General features: G+C 41.0%; 1 protein-coding gene across 1 annotated transcript in view; it reads left to right on the top strand.

The window, feature by feature from the left end:
• The window catches only part of PRUNE2 (prune homolog 2 with BCH domain), a 290,504-nt gene that overhangs the window by 246,623 nt on the left and 25,579 nt on the right, over positions 1 to 18,302 (top strand). The window contains 2 exon segments of the mRNA XM_059889462.1: positions 3,376 to 3,576; positions 10,437 to 10,610. Coding sequence (XP_059745445.1) covers positions 3,376 to 3,576; positions 10,437 to 10,610 — 375 coding nt within the window.

Raw genomic sequence — 18,302 nt, 5'->3', positions numbered from 1 at the left:
CTACAAACAATAAATGCTGGAGAGGGTGTGGAGAAAAGGGAACCTTCTTACACTGTTGGTGGGAATGCAAACTAGTACAGCCACTGTGGAGAACAGTGTGGAGATTCCTTAAAAAACTGGAAACAGAACTGCCATACGACCCAGCAATCCCACTGCTGGGCATACACACCGAGGAAACCAGAATTGAAAGAGACACGTGTACCCCAGTGTTCATCGAAGCATTGTTTACAATAGCCAGGACATGGAAGCAACCTAGATGTCCATCGGCAGGTGAATGGATAAGAAAGCTGTGGTACATATACACAATGGAGTATTACTCGGCCATTAAAAAGAATACATTTGAATCAGTTCTAATGAGGTGGATGAAACTGGAGCCTATTATACAGAGTGAAGTAAGCCAGAAAGAAAAACACCAATACATACTAACGCATGTATACTGTATACTGTATTGGTGTTTTTCTTTCTGGCTTACTTCAGTCTGTATAATAGGCTCCAGTTTCATCCACCTCATTAGAACTGATTGGGAGAAGGCAATAGCACCCCACTCCAGTACTGTTGCCCAGAAAATCCCATGGATGGAAGAGCCTGGTAGGCTGCAGTCCATGGGGTCGCTAAGAGTCAGACATGACTGAGCAACTGCACTTTCACTTTCCACTTTCATGCATTGGAGAAGGAAATGGCAACCCACTCCAGTGTTCTTGCCTGGAGAATCCCATGGATGGAGAAGCCTGGTAGGCTGCAGTCCATGGGGTTGCACAGAGTCAGACACGACTGAAGCGACTTAGCAGCAGCAACGCATGTATAATGGAATTTAGAAACATGGTAACGATGACCCTGTATGCAAGACAGCAAAAGAGACACAGATGTATAGAACAGTCTTTTGGACTCTGTGGCAGAAGGCGAGGGTGGGATGACTTGAGAGAATAGCATTGAAACATGTATATTATCATATGTGAAATAGCTCTCCAGTCCAGGTTTGATGCATGAGAGAGGGTGCTCAGGGCTGGTGCAGTGGGATGACCCTGAGGGATGGGATGGGGAGGGAAGTGGGAGGGGGGTTTAGGATGGGGAACACATGTACACCCATGGCTGATTCGTGTCAATGTATGGCAAAAACCACTACAATATTGTAAAGTAATTAGCCTCCAATTAAATAAATTAATTAAATAATAAAATTAGTGATTTAATATTAAGAATGCTTAGTATCCTGATTATTAAAAAAAAGAAAAACCCTAAACTACACTCTAAGTTATGACCCAAGGTGTACACAAAATGGAATTTAAAGTTTTTAGTTGCAACCTGTATGACTCCCACTTTGTACTAGGCTCTCTCCTTTGCACTATACCAGCTATAGGATCTTACCTAGATCCTCAACTCTTGAGATCATTAGTGGAGCCTAGATTTGAAAAAGAAGGGAGTCAACTTTTTTTTTCTGTCCAGGTATTTAAAGTATATTCTTCAAAGTACTAATCACATGACATAACTATTCTTAAGTGTTCTATGGCAGAGTAAGCATGGTAGCCACTGCTCCACTCGACTCCACTCTTCAGATTCACAGTTCTCTCTCTTTTCTCTTTTTTTAAATTTTGGCCATGCTGTGTGGCTTGTGGGATCTTAGTTCCCTTACCAGGGATCAAATCCTGCTTTCCTTCGGTGGAGGTGCAGAGCCCTAACCACTGGACCATCAAGGAATTCCCACAATTCGTTTTTTAAATTTAATTTTTATTTTATATTAGAGTGTAGTTGATTTACAATGTTGTGTTAGTTTCAGGTATATAGCAAAGTGATTGTTATGCATAAACATAATCCATTCTTTTTCGGATTCTTTTCCCATGTAAGTTATTCAGAATATTGAATAGAATTCCCTGTGCTATATAGTAGATCTTTGTTAATTACCTGTTTTATATATAGTAGTGTGTACATGTTAATCTCAATCCCACAATTCACTTTTGAGTAATACAGGTGCTAAAGCTTTCATTATCCCGTAGGGTAGCTGTTAGCCACATGTGGCTATTAAAGTTAATTAAAATTTAAAATCAACTTGAAACGTACAGTTTGTCAATTGCACTGACTTCATTTCAAGTGCCTAGAAGCCATATATAACATTTCTATCATCATAAAAAAATTTTTTTGGACAGCACACCTCTGAGAATCCCTGTGGAATCCCAATGTTTTACAAACTTACTAGTCAACAAGTGTGTTAATCAGTCAGTCATGTCCGACTTTTTCTGATTCCATGGACTGTAGCTTGTCAGGCTCCTCTGTCCATAGGATTCTTTAGGCAAGAATACTGGAGTGGATTGCCATTTCCTTCCCCAGGGGATCTTCCCAACCTCGGGATCAAATGCCGTCTCCTGCATTGCAGGCATATTCTTTACCATCTGAGCCACCAGGGAAGCCCCTCAATGTTTTACAAACTTACTGGTCAATAGAAACTTTTTTCCCAAGTAATACGTAAAGATAGTACATGGAACACAGTTTGGGTGTTGTTCTATACAGAAAAAAATCTTAATGACAAAGAAACAGTGTTAGCTTCCTTGGGACAAGACCAGAGTTAGAACTGCAGAATTGATCGGTATACTACATGGCCTTCAAACCTTTTGTTACAGGGAATACTGAAATGTTTACTGTTACTGTCTCTCTGTACCATTGTTTAGCTGGGATCAACTTGGTTAAAGATTACTTCTCCAGCTCTGCTTCTGATAAGTGAAAGGCACTTGAGCAACAAGATGCATATTACAGGGAGCTAATTCCATGAGCCTTACATGAGGAGACTATCACTATGGTACAAGAACCAGTGTCAGGCAGTATTGGCATAAGAAGTAATGACTGCTTGACCAAGGAATGTAATCTGGGAGGATACCTCAGTTTTTTTTAAAAAAAAACAAAGAATGCCAGCCAAGGAAAGTTCATAACAGAGTTGTCAAGAACTAAAGAGATGTATGTGGGGAGTATCTGTAAACATAACAGATAAAGTTCATATCCTCTCACAGGAATAAAGTCTACTTGAATCATTATGATAAGTTATGTGTAAAGCTTAATTGTATCTCTTAATATGCATCATAAAAAATGTAATCCAATATTGTCAGTGTCAGGTTTTCAAACCCAAACAGGGCAGTTCTAAAGACTAGATCTCTGCCCATTTAGCACTGACTCCCACTTCCTATTTCTGCATGACCAGAACTGATGTGGCTGGAGCAAGCCAGTACTGAGGCCTACTGGTCACGAAGGGGTCCAGACCCTAAGTAAGGACTTTTAGCAGGTGGAGCCTTCGCTGAAAGGGCCTTCAAATTGTTTTCCACTGGGGCCACATCCACTGTTGGCAGTCCTGTGTATGATGGTCTAACACTTACTGCTGCTCTTGATCTTCTTTAGAACCGCCTAATTCTCTGGATCTTGATAGCACTCATCCTCGGAAAATCAAACTCACAGCCCCAAATATCAATCTGTCTCTGGATCAAAGTGAAGGGTCTGTTCTCTCTGATGATAACTTGGACAGTCCAGATGAGATTGATATCAATGTGGATGAACTTGAGACTCCCGATGAAGCAGATTCTTTTGAGTACACTGGCCATGGTAAGTTGCCAAGTTGGCAGGCGGAAGTTAAGTGAAAGATTATCTAATCATATCTAATGGCATCTAAGTGGCATTAGGAACAAACCTCCCATTGTGTTGCTACTGGCTGCTTTCTTGTGCTGTCTAGAAGCTTCTGTTTGTATCTCAGGTCATAAGTGGTCATGATTGATGGTTTAGATCTGGACAGAACAGGTATGGTTCACAGAGGTCATACACAACCATCACGCCTTTGTCAAACCCCTACGCTATGCCAGGCCTTGTGTTTGGCTGAGATTGGAAGTAAACTGTTACATGCTGTGTCATAAGAAAATTGGGACTGGGTTTGCAGAGACAGAGAATTTAATCTGGAAGATAAAGCTTGAAGTGGAAAAATTAGAGCTTACCAATTTCTCTGTACAACCTCTCATGGTCTGGAATGTTCTTTCCCACACATTCTACATGGGTGGTTCCTTGTTTTTATTCGGATCTTTATCAGATGTGACCTCCTCAGAGAGGCCTTCCTTGACCTCTGTAATCAAAGGTATCCACGCCACCCCCACCATCTAGTCACACTCTCCTTCAGTATTAATTTTATTTTCCATGTGTCACACTAATTGAAATCATATAATTTAACTGTTTGCATCTCACTTATCTTTCTCTTCCCATTAGAATGTCTGCTCCATAAGGCCAGAGACTTTCTTATGCTTGGTGCTATATCAGCAATAAAGTAGGAAGGAAGGAGGGATGGGGTAGGGTGTGGTGGAGGGAGAATAAAAAGTCAGAAGATTAAAAACTTGCTTATCAAACCTGGACATTCCTGATATGATTACCAGTCTTATTATATGATTTAATATATTATATCATATTATATGATTACCAGTTCTTTCTCTTGCTCAATGAAATTGCTTTTGTTAAGAAATATATACACAGTATTTGCTTTAAAAAATGGCATCATGTAGTTTCAGCTTTACAGGGTGGCATTCTTTGACTTTATAAGTTTGAATTTGAAAGTAAGAGAATCTACTATATCTACTGCTTTGATATATTGTGAAAATTAGTAAAAAGAGAAATACCACAATTGAACAGATGCCCTGACTTTTAGAGCCATACTGATTCCAGCAGTTTCCTTCATAGAAAAACGTAACTAGGAAATTAGGAGAGTAACATCAAATTACTTAATTAACTCAACCAATGGTCATTGAGCAGCCAGGGCTACAGCCACAACCAGCCCTAGACTCAGACCCTGCTTTCACAGTGTGGAAAGCTTTTATTTCCTCAAGCTAAGAGAACAGGATGTAGCTAAACTACTTGTATTATAGTTTATTATGTTTAAGTAGAGATTTGATATTGCATTTTATCATGTTCTTAGATTCATATAGTTATCAGGATATCTGTCCCTGTGAGTTGAAATACACGAATAGGAGGTGAAAGGTCTTGACTTCATATTCTTTTCTGCCATCTCAGACACTCTTCCTCAGCCACGCCATCCTTTCCAGCTGCTCCCAGCTGTCCCAGTCCCTTTCGTGCTAATAAACCTTCAAGTGTAAAAATCATGCATTGACTTAAAATCTCAGAGAAGACAGCTGTGGCATGACCCTGCAGGTCCCACCCTCTCCTCCCCCTGTACTTCTCTGTTGCCCTGGAGCACCGTGTCACCCCACATCTGAACCTTTTATTTTTATAAATAGTAAAACTGTCAAGCCAAGTGGTGGTGGCTGAGCGAACTGGTAATTAGAGCTGCCACTTGCTGACATAGTTCTTTTTATTTAGTTGACATAGTTATGTTGAAAGAACCAGTTTAACAGCCACAACCCTGCTTTTAGGTCTTAAGAGAATTTTAGTGTAAGTTGAATTTTAAAGTCCACCTTGATTTTCACATGAAAGGAGTATGTTCAGTCACCATTTTAAGTAAACAACAGCATTAAATGTTGAAAACACTAAGTATATCTGAATAGCTATATTTTATAATGCAGACATAGATAACTTTCTATAAAAGAGTAATGTATATTAGAGTCTCAAAGTATGAAAGTAATGCTTGAAAGCTGCACAGTTTTGTTATTTTTGTTTCTTATGTGAGTGTTCTAACTAGGCATATACATTCTAAACAAAACTGGAGTTTTTAAGTCACAGGGTTTAAAAAGTGTTTGGTCAGTAATTAATTTTATTTAATGAACACTTCGTAGTGCTTGCTGTGTATCAAGGATCTGTGCTAGCTGCTTTATAAATATTAACTGTATTAATCCTCATGTCAACTCTGTGAACAGGTATTATGTTACCCCCAGAGGTTTAGTGATTCACCTAAAGTCACATAGCTAGTAAATGTCAGAGCCAGCACAAAACCTGAGTTGTTGTCTACAACTCCTGGGCCATGCTCCTTTTCTACAAATACACTGACAGTGAACAGGAGGGTCTCTTTCTGCGTTAGGATAGCATACCTGAAGTCAAGCCTAATGACCCACCTTCACATTTACATGCTCTTTTAATCCCTCCATTTTGGGGTGACTTGAGGGCCCTTAGTTTCCCAAGTGCTTGAAGGATGTTCACACCATTTGCCTGTTTTAGTCAGTAGCTCATGACCAAGCATTGATGCCAGATTATTTGTCCACGGTGTGATTTTGCTTATGGAAAAAATTCCGAAGCTCATTGTCAAAAGATGTTAAGTTGGTCATCCCTTCCAAGCAACGTTCTTTAATAATTGTGTCCGAACTGTTGGAAAATACCATTCAAAGGATGATATAATGGAGGCTTGATGTCCTTTGATATGTATAAATGCCAAAGATATCAGAAATATGTAGATAGTGAAGGATTTAACAGATTAGTCTTTTTTTTTTACTAAGGGAGCTCAGATTTTTTAAAGATACTTTATTTAACTAATTCTATAAACTTAAAAATATCCAAAGGTCATCAAAAATTATGATGACCTATTTCTGTTTTCAAACTGACCACAGAATTATTTTTACCATAATTCAGATCTTAGCAAAGGCATTTTGTAAGGGAAATGGAAAAAATGATAAAGAATTTTAGCCAGAATATTTCTGGTAAGAATGCTGTAAGAAACATTCATGTGCTCATGTATGTTTTCTTCCTAGGCTCCTAGCAGTGTTTAGTGACCTCGTTTATCTTTTCTAAAACTAACCCCTAATGACGGACAGTTTCCTATGTGAATAAGGTAGCCTCACATTTTTTCCAGATAATCAGGTAGTCACTTCATATAACTTCCATTTCTGTGGTCATTATTTTCACAGCCTGTAGGCAACCAGCTTATGAAATCAACTCCCTGTTTTAACTCTGCTTATAAACCAGTCAAGTGTGGAGCTTATTCTGTTTTACCCACAAGCAGCCTTACATGATAATGGTGATGTGGTCTGAAAAGACGATTTTTCCTTATATTTTTGTGTGCTGAGTTTTCACATTCCAATTAACTACATACCTGTTCTAAAGAACTTTAAAGACTTTCTTAATTGTGTATAGGATGTCTTTCTTCTAACCAAAAGTTCAAATGGAGTGGGGGGCAGGCGGTGGAATATGAAAAGATGAAAGTGGGAAGACCATCAGAAAGTTACTCTTGTCACCTGGGAAAAAGATGTGCTTAGGACTCTAGCTGGAGAAGGCAATGGCACCCCACTCCAGTACTCTTGCCTGGAAAATCCCATGGACGGAGGAGCCTGGTAGGCTATGGTCCATGGGGTCGCTAAGAGTTGGACACGACTGAGCAACTTCACTTTCACAACTCTAGCAATAGCAAGGAGACTGGAGAAAGCCCATTTGAATCCTAGCTCTGCCCTTTCCAACTGGACTGAAACATACTTCGACAGGAAAAAAGTATTTTCTCAGTTTGTGATACTGACAGAAGATGAAGCTTCATTCTGTCAGGAAAAGTCTGTAGAGATATGTTCATATGCTTTTGAACAATTTGGAAAAAAAAAAAGATTATTTTCCTTAAAAAGCTCCCTCCCCCTAAAATTATATAAGCTTCTAACTCAACAAAACCTGAATACACATTGGATACTAAGTAGCAATAAAAGGGAGAGATGAAAGGTATATTAAGAATGAAAATTAAAAACTAGTTAATAAATCTACTTGAGTATTTAGCATAATATTAAACATGTCTGGAACGATGAAGTGTCATTTAGGAAGCACTCCTACAAATTAAATGAGTAACATTCAACCTATTCTCTAGGTCAACAGTCTAGATTAATACATAGTATGTTCAAGATTTATATATTAATAACTATGGCTATGTTAGTGATCAAATATGTCATGAATAATAATATCTAAACTCATTTTCTTCCTGGGAGTGATTTCTAAAGAGAATACATTTGGGGAGGGGGGGCTCTTTGGCTTAAAAAAATTAGAAGTTCAAACATAATGAATGTCTTTGAAGGCATTTTCAGATTATTCCCATTGTCAGTGCAAGGGCACAGCATAGAGACCAAGTCCCCTTTACAGATCTATGTCCCTACTGGAGGCCACAGCTGACCTCATCTTCCAATGGTTCATATGATGATCGACGGTAGAGTCCTCACTGTGATCTCTCAGCACAGGGTATTCAGAGCCTGTGTACTAAATCATTTCATCAAAGACAAAAGGAAATGTTCAAGTTGACTTCTCCCTTGTGTACCAGTGCTAATTGACTTCAACAGCAAGCAGCAAGGGAGAAAAGCTTGTTATTCAGAAAAGAAGACAAAGAAAATCAAGCATTTCTTAGTGATGAGAGCATGAGACGGAACATTAAATTTGGAGGGCCTAGGGACAGAGATTTAAATGAGACCTGAAACTTTTGCAAATAGTGAGAAAATGATGGCAGGGGGAAAGATGGTAATTTATAGTTGTAGAAAAAGAATTATTAAGATCAGGAAGATACTGTTAATTCAAGGGAGTAGAACAACTTACCTTTACTTCCTACTAGCTTATATTGTTGACTTTTAGAATTCAACACCTTAAGAGAGTGTACTGTACTCCTAGCTATTATAGAACTCTTTATTTAATTTACATCAATCAAAAGAGGTAGGGAAAGGAGGTCCCAAACAGGGTAAAGGGGTGTTGGCGATGATGCCTACAATGTAGATAAGAGCAGGTGTATACTGGAACCTCAGAAGACAAACCCACATCTGAGCCCAGAGGTCTGAGAGAACAGAGACAAGTGGGAAAACAGGGTCTTGGGAAGGGGAGCTGTGAGGGGCATCCAAGGGCCCTAACTCAAGTGGGACGGGGAGAGCTGGAAGGGATCTCAGATAGGGAGTGCAGAGCAGATGGATGGATTTGGACAAGTGACACAGTGCTTAATCTGAAGCCAAGGTTGCTAGTTTCCTGTCCTGAGTAAGCAGCGAGCGCTGGTGGGAATACAGAGAAAGCCAGAGTGAGGCCAGGCTCTGTAGGCGGTGGTAGCTACTGGTGTTGGCAGAAGCGGCTAGGACTGCTTCCCAACTGGGCTTCACTTTGCTATTCTAAGTCACAGGTAATTAGACATGTTTGACTCTGTCTTGTGACATCTTCTGGAACATAATAGTCCTGTTGTGGCTCCCTTACAGATTACCTATATTTCCAGGAACTTGTCCAAGCTTTATTTACTCACTCACCTTCCCAAGTTCTACTGAAAACTCTGTGCAGGTTTCCAAGCTAAGTGTGAAGTGGGTTGGTGGAGGCAGATATTAAAGATGAAATTGGCATGATTCCTTAGCCCAAGGAACTCACTGCATTATAGTAAAATAAATGAGACCGAGACAATTACACATTCAGGGTGCAGTATGATAGCTTAGAAGAGTAGAAAAGGTAAGGGTTTGATTATATTTCCTTCCTGATTCTGTGATCTGAGGTAATTACTTCAGAGTTTTTGCATTGGTATCACATCTTCCACTACATCTTCTCTGCCTGCTAATTTGGTAGATGCTTAATAAATATTGCTGTTACTGTTATCAAAGTGCCATTAAAAGAATGCAAGTGTGGTGTAAATCAAAGGCAATTTCTTATGAAATGGAAAGTTAAGAATGATAACACCTCACAGAATTATTGTGAAAACTATAAATAAGCCTTTATTACCAAATTACATAAACATACAAAGAATAACCATTGTGAAATTCTACTAGTACTTGAAGTAAAAAGGGAAACAATTATTGCTTATTATTTAAAAAAACTAAATATAGTTGCTTTTTTTTTTTTTTTTTTTGATGCACAAGAGTGAGTAGTAAATTTTTCCCCAAGAATGCTCAGTGGGCTTTTTCATTACCTTGGGCACCCACAAGTAAGAGTCCTGTGAATTTGGGGGCTTGGAGCACTTCTGGTTTATAAGGTTGTTTCTTACTTACTGTAAAATCTTTGTGTAGCATGTTTTGAAAAACTTATAAGAAGTTATATCAAATTAATCTCCAGATGTGCTCCCAATAGAGGAGGTTCAAGCCCATTGTTAGAGTCTTAGAATGCAGGTCTAGGCTGGCAGTATCATCAAGCTACCGAGCTGAGGGGCCCCAGAACACTCTGGGCACTCAGGTTACACCAATATATGTGGCACAAGGAAAATAAGGCCTGATGAATAATAGCTTTTCACACCATCAGAAAGACCACAGACCACAACCCGTATGATCAAGGGAGGAGTTAGCACACAGTCTATCCCCATCTTGGACCACTACAGACACAAGACAGCTCCAGCCCTTTTCCTATCCCCACCCTCAGCTTAGCCTTACCAATGGATTGGTCATTCAGTCTGTCAATTAGGAAGACCTCACTGAGTGTCCTCGATGAAGTCAGGATGGTGTCAAGCTCACTCCAAGCTGTATAGAACAAGGAGTTCATCAGGTTGAGCCTGCCGGGAGGTAGCTAGTTGTTGAACTGCCTCACCTGTGGAGGTCCTACCCATTCATCCTTGCTCTGTGCTTCATTTACAGAGGATTCCACAGGCAACAAAGATTCTGGCCAAGAGTCAGAGTCTATTCCAGAATATACGGCAGAAGAGGAGCGGGAGGACAACCGGCTGTGGAGGACCGTGGTGATCGGAGAACAGGAGCAGCGGATTGACATGAAGGTCATCGAGCCCTATAGGAGAGTCATTTCTCACGGAGGTAGTGGAGCTCTGCAAATCTGGGAAGCCGGGGGCCCATATTCTGTTTTGTTTTTTTTTTTTTAATTAGAAAACCAAACTAGGGTTCTCTGCAGCATGACATCCCTATCAATGCTGATGCTACTAGACAGTCAACATTCAGGGCACTGTAGAGCTGCGTGTATTATTCATAGGCAATTCAGTGAACACCGGAAAGCCTACTATACAAAAGTAACTTTCCAAGGTGAAAGATGCCTTTCACACCACATATGATAGCTGTCATCTGTGCAAAGTTCTTGAAAGCCACAGTTGTCAATTCAATAGCATCTGTATGGAATTCCTATGGATTTCTTGTAGGGTTTTAACTGAATTGTTTTCAAGTCTGTTTTCGACATGGCCTGCAGTAAGAGGTGCTTTTAATTCCAGAACAATCTTTTGAATCCTCTTCAGAAGCTTTAGGAAATCTTTTGAGACTCAGGCTGGTCCCTTCCCCACCCCACCCCACTTAAAGTTTGCTTTTCTATAAACTCCATTACCTTTGTGCCTGACAGTAGCTCGCTCTAGCCACAGCCTCCACCTGCTTCATGAGGGACAAGGGAGAGAAAAAGCTCTGTTTTATATTTTCACTGCTGTCTTGGAACTACAGGAGCCTGAATTTTGGATTCACAAAAAAATAAATAACATAAGCACAAATGACACATTGAACATTGTCAACTTCAGAAAATATAAGTGGCTTTGGGGGCTTTTTTTTTTTTTTTTTTTTTGCTGCTGCATGCACAACTCTCCTGCAGCCCTAAGGCACCACCCTAACTGTTCTAGGAAAAGTAAGCTGACAAGGCAATTGTTCTGTCTTCCTTAACAAGGACAGGGGAATAAATGTCTTGGCACTGCATTAAACCTCAAGCTTTGGTTTCCTATCAAGCAGAAGGATGTTTTGCTTTTTCCTTCCAAGTCCCCTTCACCACAGATTTCCCACTTTCTGCCCCATGCGTTGCTCCCTCCTTGTAAGTATCAAGACCACCCAGGGCTCCCACCCATGACAGAGAAGGGAAACGCCTATGGGTGTTCCTGGCCCCAACCTTCCTTTTTCCCTATTTGAGCTGAAATGGTAACATGGCTCAGTGAGAGCTCCTCTAAGAAAGATCTTTCCCACAGGCCTTTGGAATGAGAACAGGCTTAATCTTGCTGAAAATGACAGGCAGCTGGCCATAGAGTCAATCCTGTTGTTGTTCTAATGAAAACAACAATCGGAATTTACCTAGATTTTCCCAGAAGATCCTTTACACCACCCGTCAGGTATTTTTGATTTGTTTGCTTTTTAGAAAAAAAAAAGAAAACAAAGGCTAATATAAACTAGCCTGTGTACATTGTAAAAAGTATAAGAAAGGTAGAAAAGTCTTGTCAAAGTAAACCGAAGTCGCCCAGTGACATGCCCTGTACATTTTTACCATTCAGGTCATAAGTTAGTAGTCCCTTTGTTGTAAAGAAGGCAGGCTCATGGCTCCTGTGCTTTTATAAGGCCAAGTTCTCATTAGCTCAGCAGACTGGCCTGCTTACTCCCTCAACCACAGTGAGGTTGGGTAGATGGAGCCCATGGTTCTGTTCCCTGAATCAGGATAGAGTGATTATCGTCAGCACACTGGAGTCCAAAAAAGCGACTGCTTCTGCCCATCATGTTCTTTGCAAAGACACCTGCTAGCTCAGGGATAACCTGGTTTGCTGTGCCCTTCCTCCCTGCCACCCCTCCCACTGGCACTGCCCCTCTCCGTTCCGTTCCGTGTTGTGAGCTCCTTATCTGTCTGTGTGACCGTCTGGTTTGTTGGAGAGAGAAGGCCACCTTCCCTCTCTGCCTGGCTCTGCCTCGGCCTCCTCTAGGCGCCGGCCTGCATGATGTGCCTCTGGCTGCACCCAGCAGATCATGAGCGAGATGCCACCTCTTCCTCCACCCTGACCAGCCTTTTGCTCTGTAGGTAAAGACAGTTCACACGTTACTTCTGAATTTGCCAAAGCTTTGCTGTCTTGGAAACTCATATCACTTTCTTAGACCTTAATGATGACACTCCCTAGTTCTCAGTCTATTGGGTTTGTCACCCTGGCTTCTGATGAGCATTTAAAAAGCAGCACCCAGAGCGAACAGAGATGTCATTTTGGTGTCTGGCACTTTGCTATGAGAACATTTTTCTCACTCAGGCCAGAAAGAAAGTGCCAGCTGTCCGGTGCTCTGGACAGCTAGCTGGGAGTGATTAAAAGCTCTGCTGAGGTCTGCTGCAAAGCCAGGCCCTGCAAGTGTCTGCACCAGTTGGGAACATCTGTGTGTGAGAGCAGTATTTGAACAAATAACTCAGCCTCCAGCTTTGGTGACTTCATATGAGCTGTGGCCGGAGTCCCTGTACACAGTGTAGAAGAACAGAGTTAAAGATCTATCTTGACCACCACTCACACTGTGACCGTGGTCATCACTTGACTCCCTTGGGCCTTGGTTGCTTCCTCAGTAAGAAAAGGGTGAGCTCGAAGCCGGTGTCACCTCCTGCGAGCCCACGAGTAACATTCCCGCTATCTGCTTATACAGAAAAGCAAGGAGAGGTCTGGGTGGTTTGGATTAGCCCACAGTGTGGGGTCACTTTGAGGCTAGAACTGGCATGTTGGAACCTGAAGCAGGGAACACAATGAAATAGCCAAGGGCACTCATGCCAACGCGTTGTAACGAGGAGTGTCCTGTCTTGTGTTTTTACTTCTCATTTCATTATAGGAGACTCAGGTAACCCTCTGCAGTGTTGCTGGACAAATGACCCTGGAAAGGCTGAGGAGAAGAGTTGCAGGCTGGTGTGTGTGTGTGTATGTTTTGGTTGCGCCTGTGGCATCTTTCCTTCTCTCTCCATTCCATTTGCTGGCCAGCAAACTTGTGTTCCGTCCCTTTCATGCCTCTCTGTCCTGCCTCAGGTAAGGTTTGCATTGTTGCTTCCGAGGGTCCCAGGAGACACCACGGTGGGATAGCTCACACACCTCAGCACATACACTCTGAACTCAGTTACTGAAAAGAGAGTCTGATAAAATACATGGTCTAAAGAGCCAAACTTCACTTGAAATCTGCACTCGCTGACGGGGAACTTCACTTGAGTAAGCTGCATATTTAGCACAGAAACTGGGTTAGCTGACCTCCTTGGAGGCATTGGCAAAGAACAAAATTCAAATGGTCCTATTCATTCACGTTATTACACTTTGCCAGCAGTTGCTGTCTGGAATAGCTCCAAAGCCTGACAGTGACGGCATGGCTCTTGATTTAGAAGGAAAACTTTCACGACAAAATCTATCTTTTTCTCTTTCCTTCCTTACACACTACATCTCCTCATTGCCTTCTCTTTCTTTTGCCTCTTCTCTTCCTACAAATCCTCTGCCCACAAATGCAAAATCCATCATTTGTCAATTTCAGTGATTTCTATAGAAAGAGCCATTCCCAACTTGGTCACTGATCAGGACATGGTAAGTTGACCATTCAATATTCCTTTGGCTAAATAAACTCAAGCAAATGCATTACTACAACATTCCAAGGACAGACAGCAGTGACACAAAGAGATGAATTGACGTTTAAGATGACTTCTGAAGTAGTTTATAAACCTGTCTTTCCTTAAAAAAAAAAAAAGAACAGACATTCTTAGAAATTCTCTAGAAATAGAAAAAGAAATCAAACAAACTGAGCAGTCATGATCTCGAAATTATCCTGACACTCTGGAGCCTGACATTTACATTTAAAGTTTTTAAATTTAATTTTTATTTTTATTAGAGTATAGTTGATTTACAATGTTGTGTTAATTTCAGGTGTATAGCAAAGTGATTCAGTTATACATATTCTTTTTCAGATTCTTTTCCCATATGGGTTATTACAGAATATTGAGTAGAGTTCCCTGTGCCAGACAGTAGGTCTTCGTTGGTTGTCTGTTTTAAATATAGCAGTGTGTACATGTCAATTTCTCCTTTTATGGCTGTTGGCATTTGCCTTATATATTGAGTTGCTCATGCATTTGGTGTATATATAGTTACAACTGTTACCTCTTCTTCTTGGATTGATCCCTTGATCGTTATGTATTGTCCTTCTTTCTCTCATAAGTCCATTTTGTCTATCAGTATTGCCGCTCTAGCTTTCTTTTGATTTTCATTTGCATAGAATACCTTTTCCCATCCCCTCATTTTCAGTCTGTCTGTGTCCTCAAGAACTGAAGTAGGTCTGTTGTAGACAGCATTTATACATGTTTTGCTTTTGTATACATTCAGCCAGTCTATGTCTTTGGGTTGGAGCATTTAATCCATTTACATTTAAAATTATTATTGACATGTATGTTCTTATTGCCATCTTGTTAATTGCTTTGGATTTGTTTTTGTAGGTTTTCTTTCCTTTTTTGTTCTCTTGTGATTAGATTACTATCTTTAGTATTGTATTTGGATTACTTTTTCTTTTTTGTGTGTTAATCTATTGTAGATTTTTGGTTTGCAGTTACTATGAGGTTTTGATATAGCAGTCTCTATATATATACATACATACACAAGATTGGTTTAAGTTGCTAGTCTCTTAATTTCAAATGCATTTCCAATATCCTGCATTTGTACTCTCCTTACAATTGCTGGTTTTGTTATATTATTTGTGTGTGGATCATTTCATACCTTTACTGCATGTTTGCCTTTACCAGTGAGCTTTTCCATTTGTAATTTTCTTGTTTCTTGTATTGGCTTTTTCTTTTCTGCCTGGAGAAGTTCCTTTAGCATTTGTTGTAACATGGGTTTGGTGGTGGTGAATTTTCTCAACTTTTGCTTGTCTATAAAACTTCTGATTTCTCTACTCAATCTGAACAAGCCTTGCTGGGTATATTCTTTGTTGTAGATTTTGCCTTATACCACTGCAAATAATCCTGCCAGTTCCTTCTAGATTGCAGTTTCTGCTGAAAGATCAGCTGATAACCTTATGGGGATTCCCTTGTATTTTATTTATTGCTTTTCCCTTGTTGCTTTTAATATTTTCTCTGTCTTTAATTTTTGTCAATTGGATTAATATGTGTCTTTGAGTGTTCCTTCTTGGGTTTATCATGTATGAGACTCTCTGCACGTCCTGGACTCTAAGTGTTTCCTTTTTCATGTTAGGGAAATTTGGGGTTATTTTCTCTTCAAATATTTTCTCAGGCCCTCTCTCTCTCTCTCTTCTCCTTCTGGGACCCCTGTCATGTGAAAAGTGTTTGTCACTCAATTGTGTCCAACTCTTTGCAACCCCATGGACTGTAGCCTGCTAGGCTTCTCTGTCCATGGAATTCTCTAGGTGAGAATACTGGATTGGGTAGCCATTCCCCCCTTCTCTAGGGAATTTTTCTGAACCAGGGATCAAACCTGGGTCTCCTGCATTGTAGGCAGATTCTTTATCTGAGCCACCAGGGACGCCTAATAATGTGAATGTTGGTGTGTTTAATGAATGGCAACCCACTCCAGTATTCTTGCTTGGAGAATTCCATGGACAAAGGAACCAGGTGGGCTACTGTCCTCATTTCTTTTAATTCTTCTTTCTTTATTATGTTCCACAGCAGTGATGTCTACCATTCTGTCTTCCAGCTTGCTTATGCGTTCTTCCTCATTTACTCTGCTGTTGATTCCTTCTAGTGAACTTTTCATTTCACTTATTGTTCATCTGTGTTTGTTCTTTAAAGCTTCTAGCTCTTTATTAAACATTTCTTGTATCCTCTCTGTACCTCCATTCTTTTTCCAAGATCTTGGATCATCTTTACTATTACTACTTCAAATTCTTTTTCAGGTAGACTGCCTATCTCCACTTCATTTAGTTGTTCTGGTGTTTTATCTTGTTCCTTTGTTTGGAAGATATTTGTCTGTTTTTGTGGTCATCTCCATTCCTCCATCTGAGCCACCAGGGAAGCCCCTATTCCAGATGCAAGACTGCAATCTTGGTTCTGGTGTCTGTCCCCTGGTGGGTGAGGTTGGTCCAGGGACTTGTGCAGGCTTCCTGGTGGGAGGGATTGGTGCCTGCCCACTGGTGGGTGGAGTTAGGTTTTGTCCCTCTGGTGGGCAGGGCCATGTTAAGGGGTACATTTTTAGCTCACTACTTGCTGGTGGGAGGGGCTATGTTTCCACTCTGTTGGTTGTTTGGCCTGAGCATGCAGGTTGCTTAGTGGGCCCAGGTCTCAGTTCCAAAATGGTGACCTCCAGGAGCGCCCATACCAATGGGCATTCCCTGGGATGTCCACCACCAGTGTCCTTGCCCACAGTGAGCTACTTCCAACCATGCCTCCCCAGGAGACCCTCCAAGACCTGTAGGTAGGTGCTTTGCCCTGGGCCCCAATGCACATTAAACCGTGTGTGTCCTCCCAGAGTGGAGTCTCTGTGTCCCCTAGTACTATGGAACTGCTGTACCGAAGCGCCCCTGGCCTTCCAAGCAAAATGCTCTAAAGGCTCCTCCTCCCAATACCAGACCCCAAGCTGGGGAGTCTGATGTGAGGCTCCCACAGGCTACTCTTACTCCTGTGGGAGAACCTCTGCAATATAATTATTTTCTAGTATGTGGTTCACACACCCAGGAGGTCTGGCATTTGATTATATTGTGAAAGAGTCCCTTCTACTGTTTCTTGAGGCTTCTTCTTTGTCTTTGGGTATAAAATGTCTTTTTTTGTGTGGGGGGGGAGGGTGTAGATAGGCCCTGCTCCAGTACTCTTGGCTGGAAAATCCCATGGACAGAGGAGCCTGGTAGGCTGCAGTCCATGGGGTCGTGAAGAGTCAGACACGACTGAGCGACTTCACTTTCACTTTTCACTTTCATGGGCTGGAGAAGGAAATGGCAACCCACTCCAGTGTTCTTGCCTGGAGAATCCCAGGGCCGGGGGAGCCTGATGGGCTGCCGTCTATGGGGTCGCACAGAGTCGGACACGACTGAAGCGACTTAGCAGCAGCAGCAGCAGATAGGATTGAGTCTTTTTTGTTGATGGTTGTTCAGCAGTTGGTTGTGATTCTGGTGTTTTCATTGAGAGGAGGTGAGCTCAAGTCCTTCTACTCTGCTATCTTGTCTTTGCCTCTCCTGATGTCTTCAAAAGGATGCTTTTGTACTTGTATTTAAGACGGATTCATTATGTCATTTTTTCTTTTAATGAACTCGCTTTTTCATTGCACTGAGCCTTAATTGCGTATTTTAGTGGAGTTAGGATTAATGTCATTAAGCCACCCTATCCTTTGTGGACTTCTATTCAGTTATGAATCTTCCTAAATGAAATTATTTGTGGAACAAACACTTCTTGTATGAAAATATATCTCCTTATGCCATTTTCCTTCATACCACCTTCTTTAAAAAGTTGGCAAAATACCTACATATTGGAAAAGATGGGACTAAAGCAAAAAATCCAGAGGGAAGCTACTGCGGTCCTGTTTTGCAAACATGTTGCATCAGGTATACACTTACATAGGTAGCATCTTCTAAGATATGTAGCATTATCTGCAGCAGCCTCAAATTAGTAATATACACAAACCCATAATTTGATGTATTTTTAGTTGGTATCACTTTCTTCCCCCACCTCTTTTGTGGCAGAGTCATACTTTCTATCCTTGTAGAAAACATCTCATTAAACTGCTTTTTGAGAGTTAAGCCCGTCCAAATCTATATCTAGCCAGTATTTTACTGCCTTGTAATCACCAGAGGGGTATTTAGAGTTCTGAAAAAGTGAAACACGCCAAATTC

This window comes from Bos taurus, chromosome 8 (genome assembly GCF_002263795.3).
Source record: "Bos taurus isolate L1 Dominette 01449 registration number 42190680 breed Hereford chromosome 8, ARS-UCD2.0, whole genome shotgun sequence".
Taxonomy (NCBI): domain Eukaryota; kingdom Metazoa; phylum Chordata; class Mammalia; order Artiodactyla; family Bovidae; genus Bos; species Bos taurus.
This window is presented reverse-complemented; position numbering and strand designations above follow the sequence as displayed.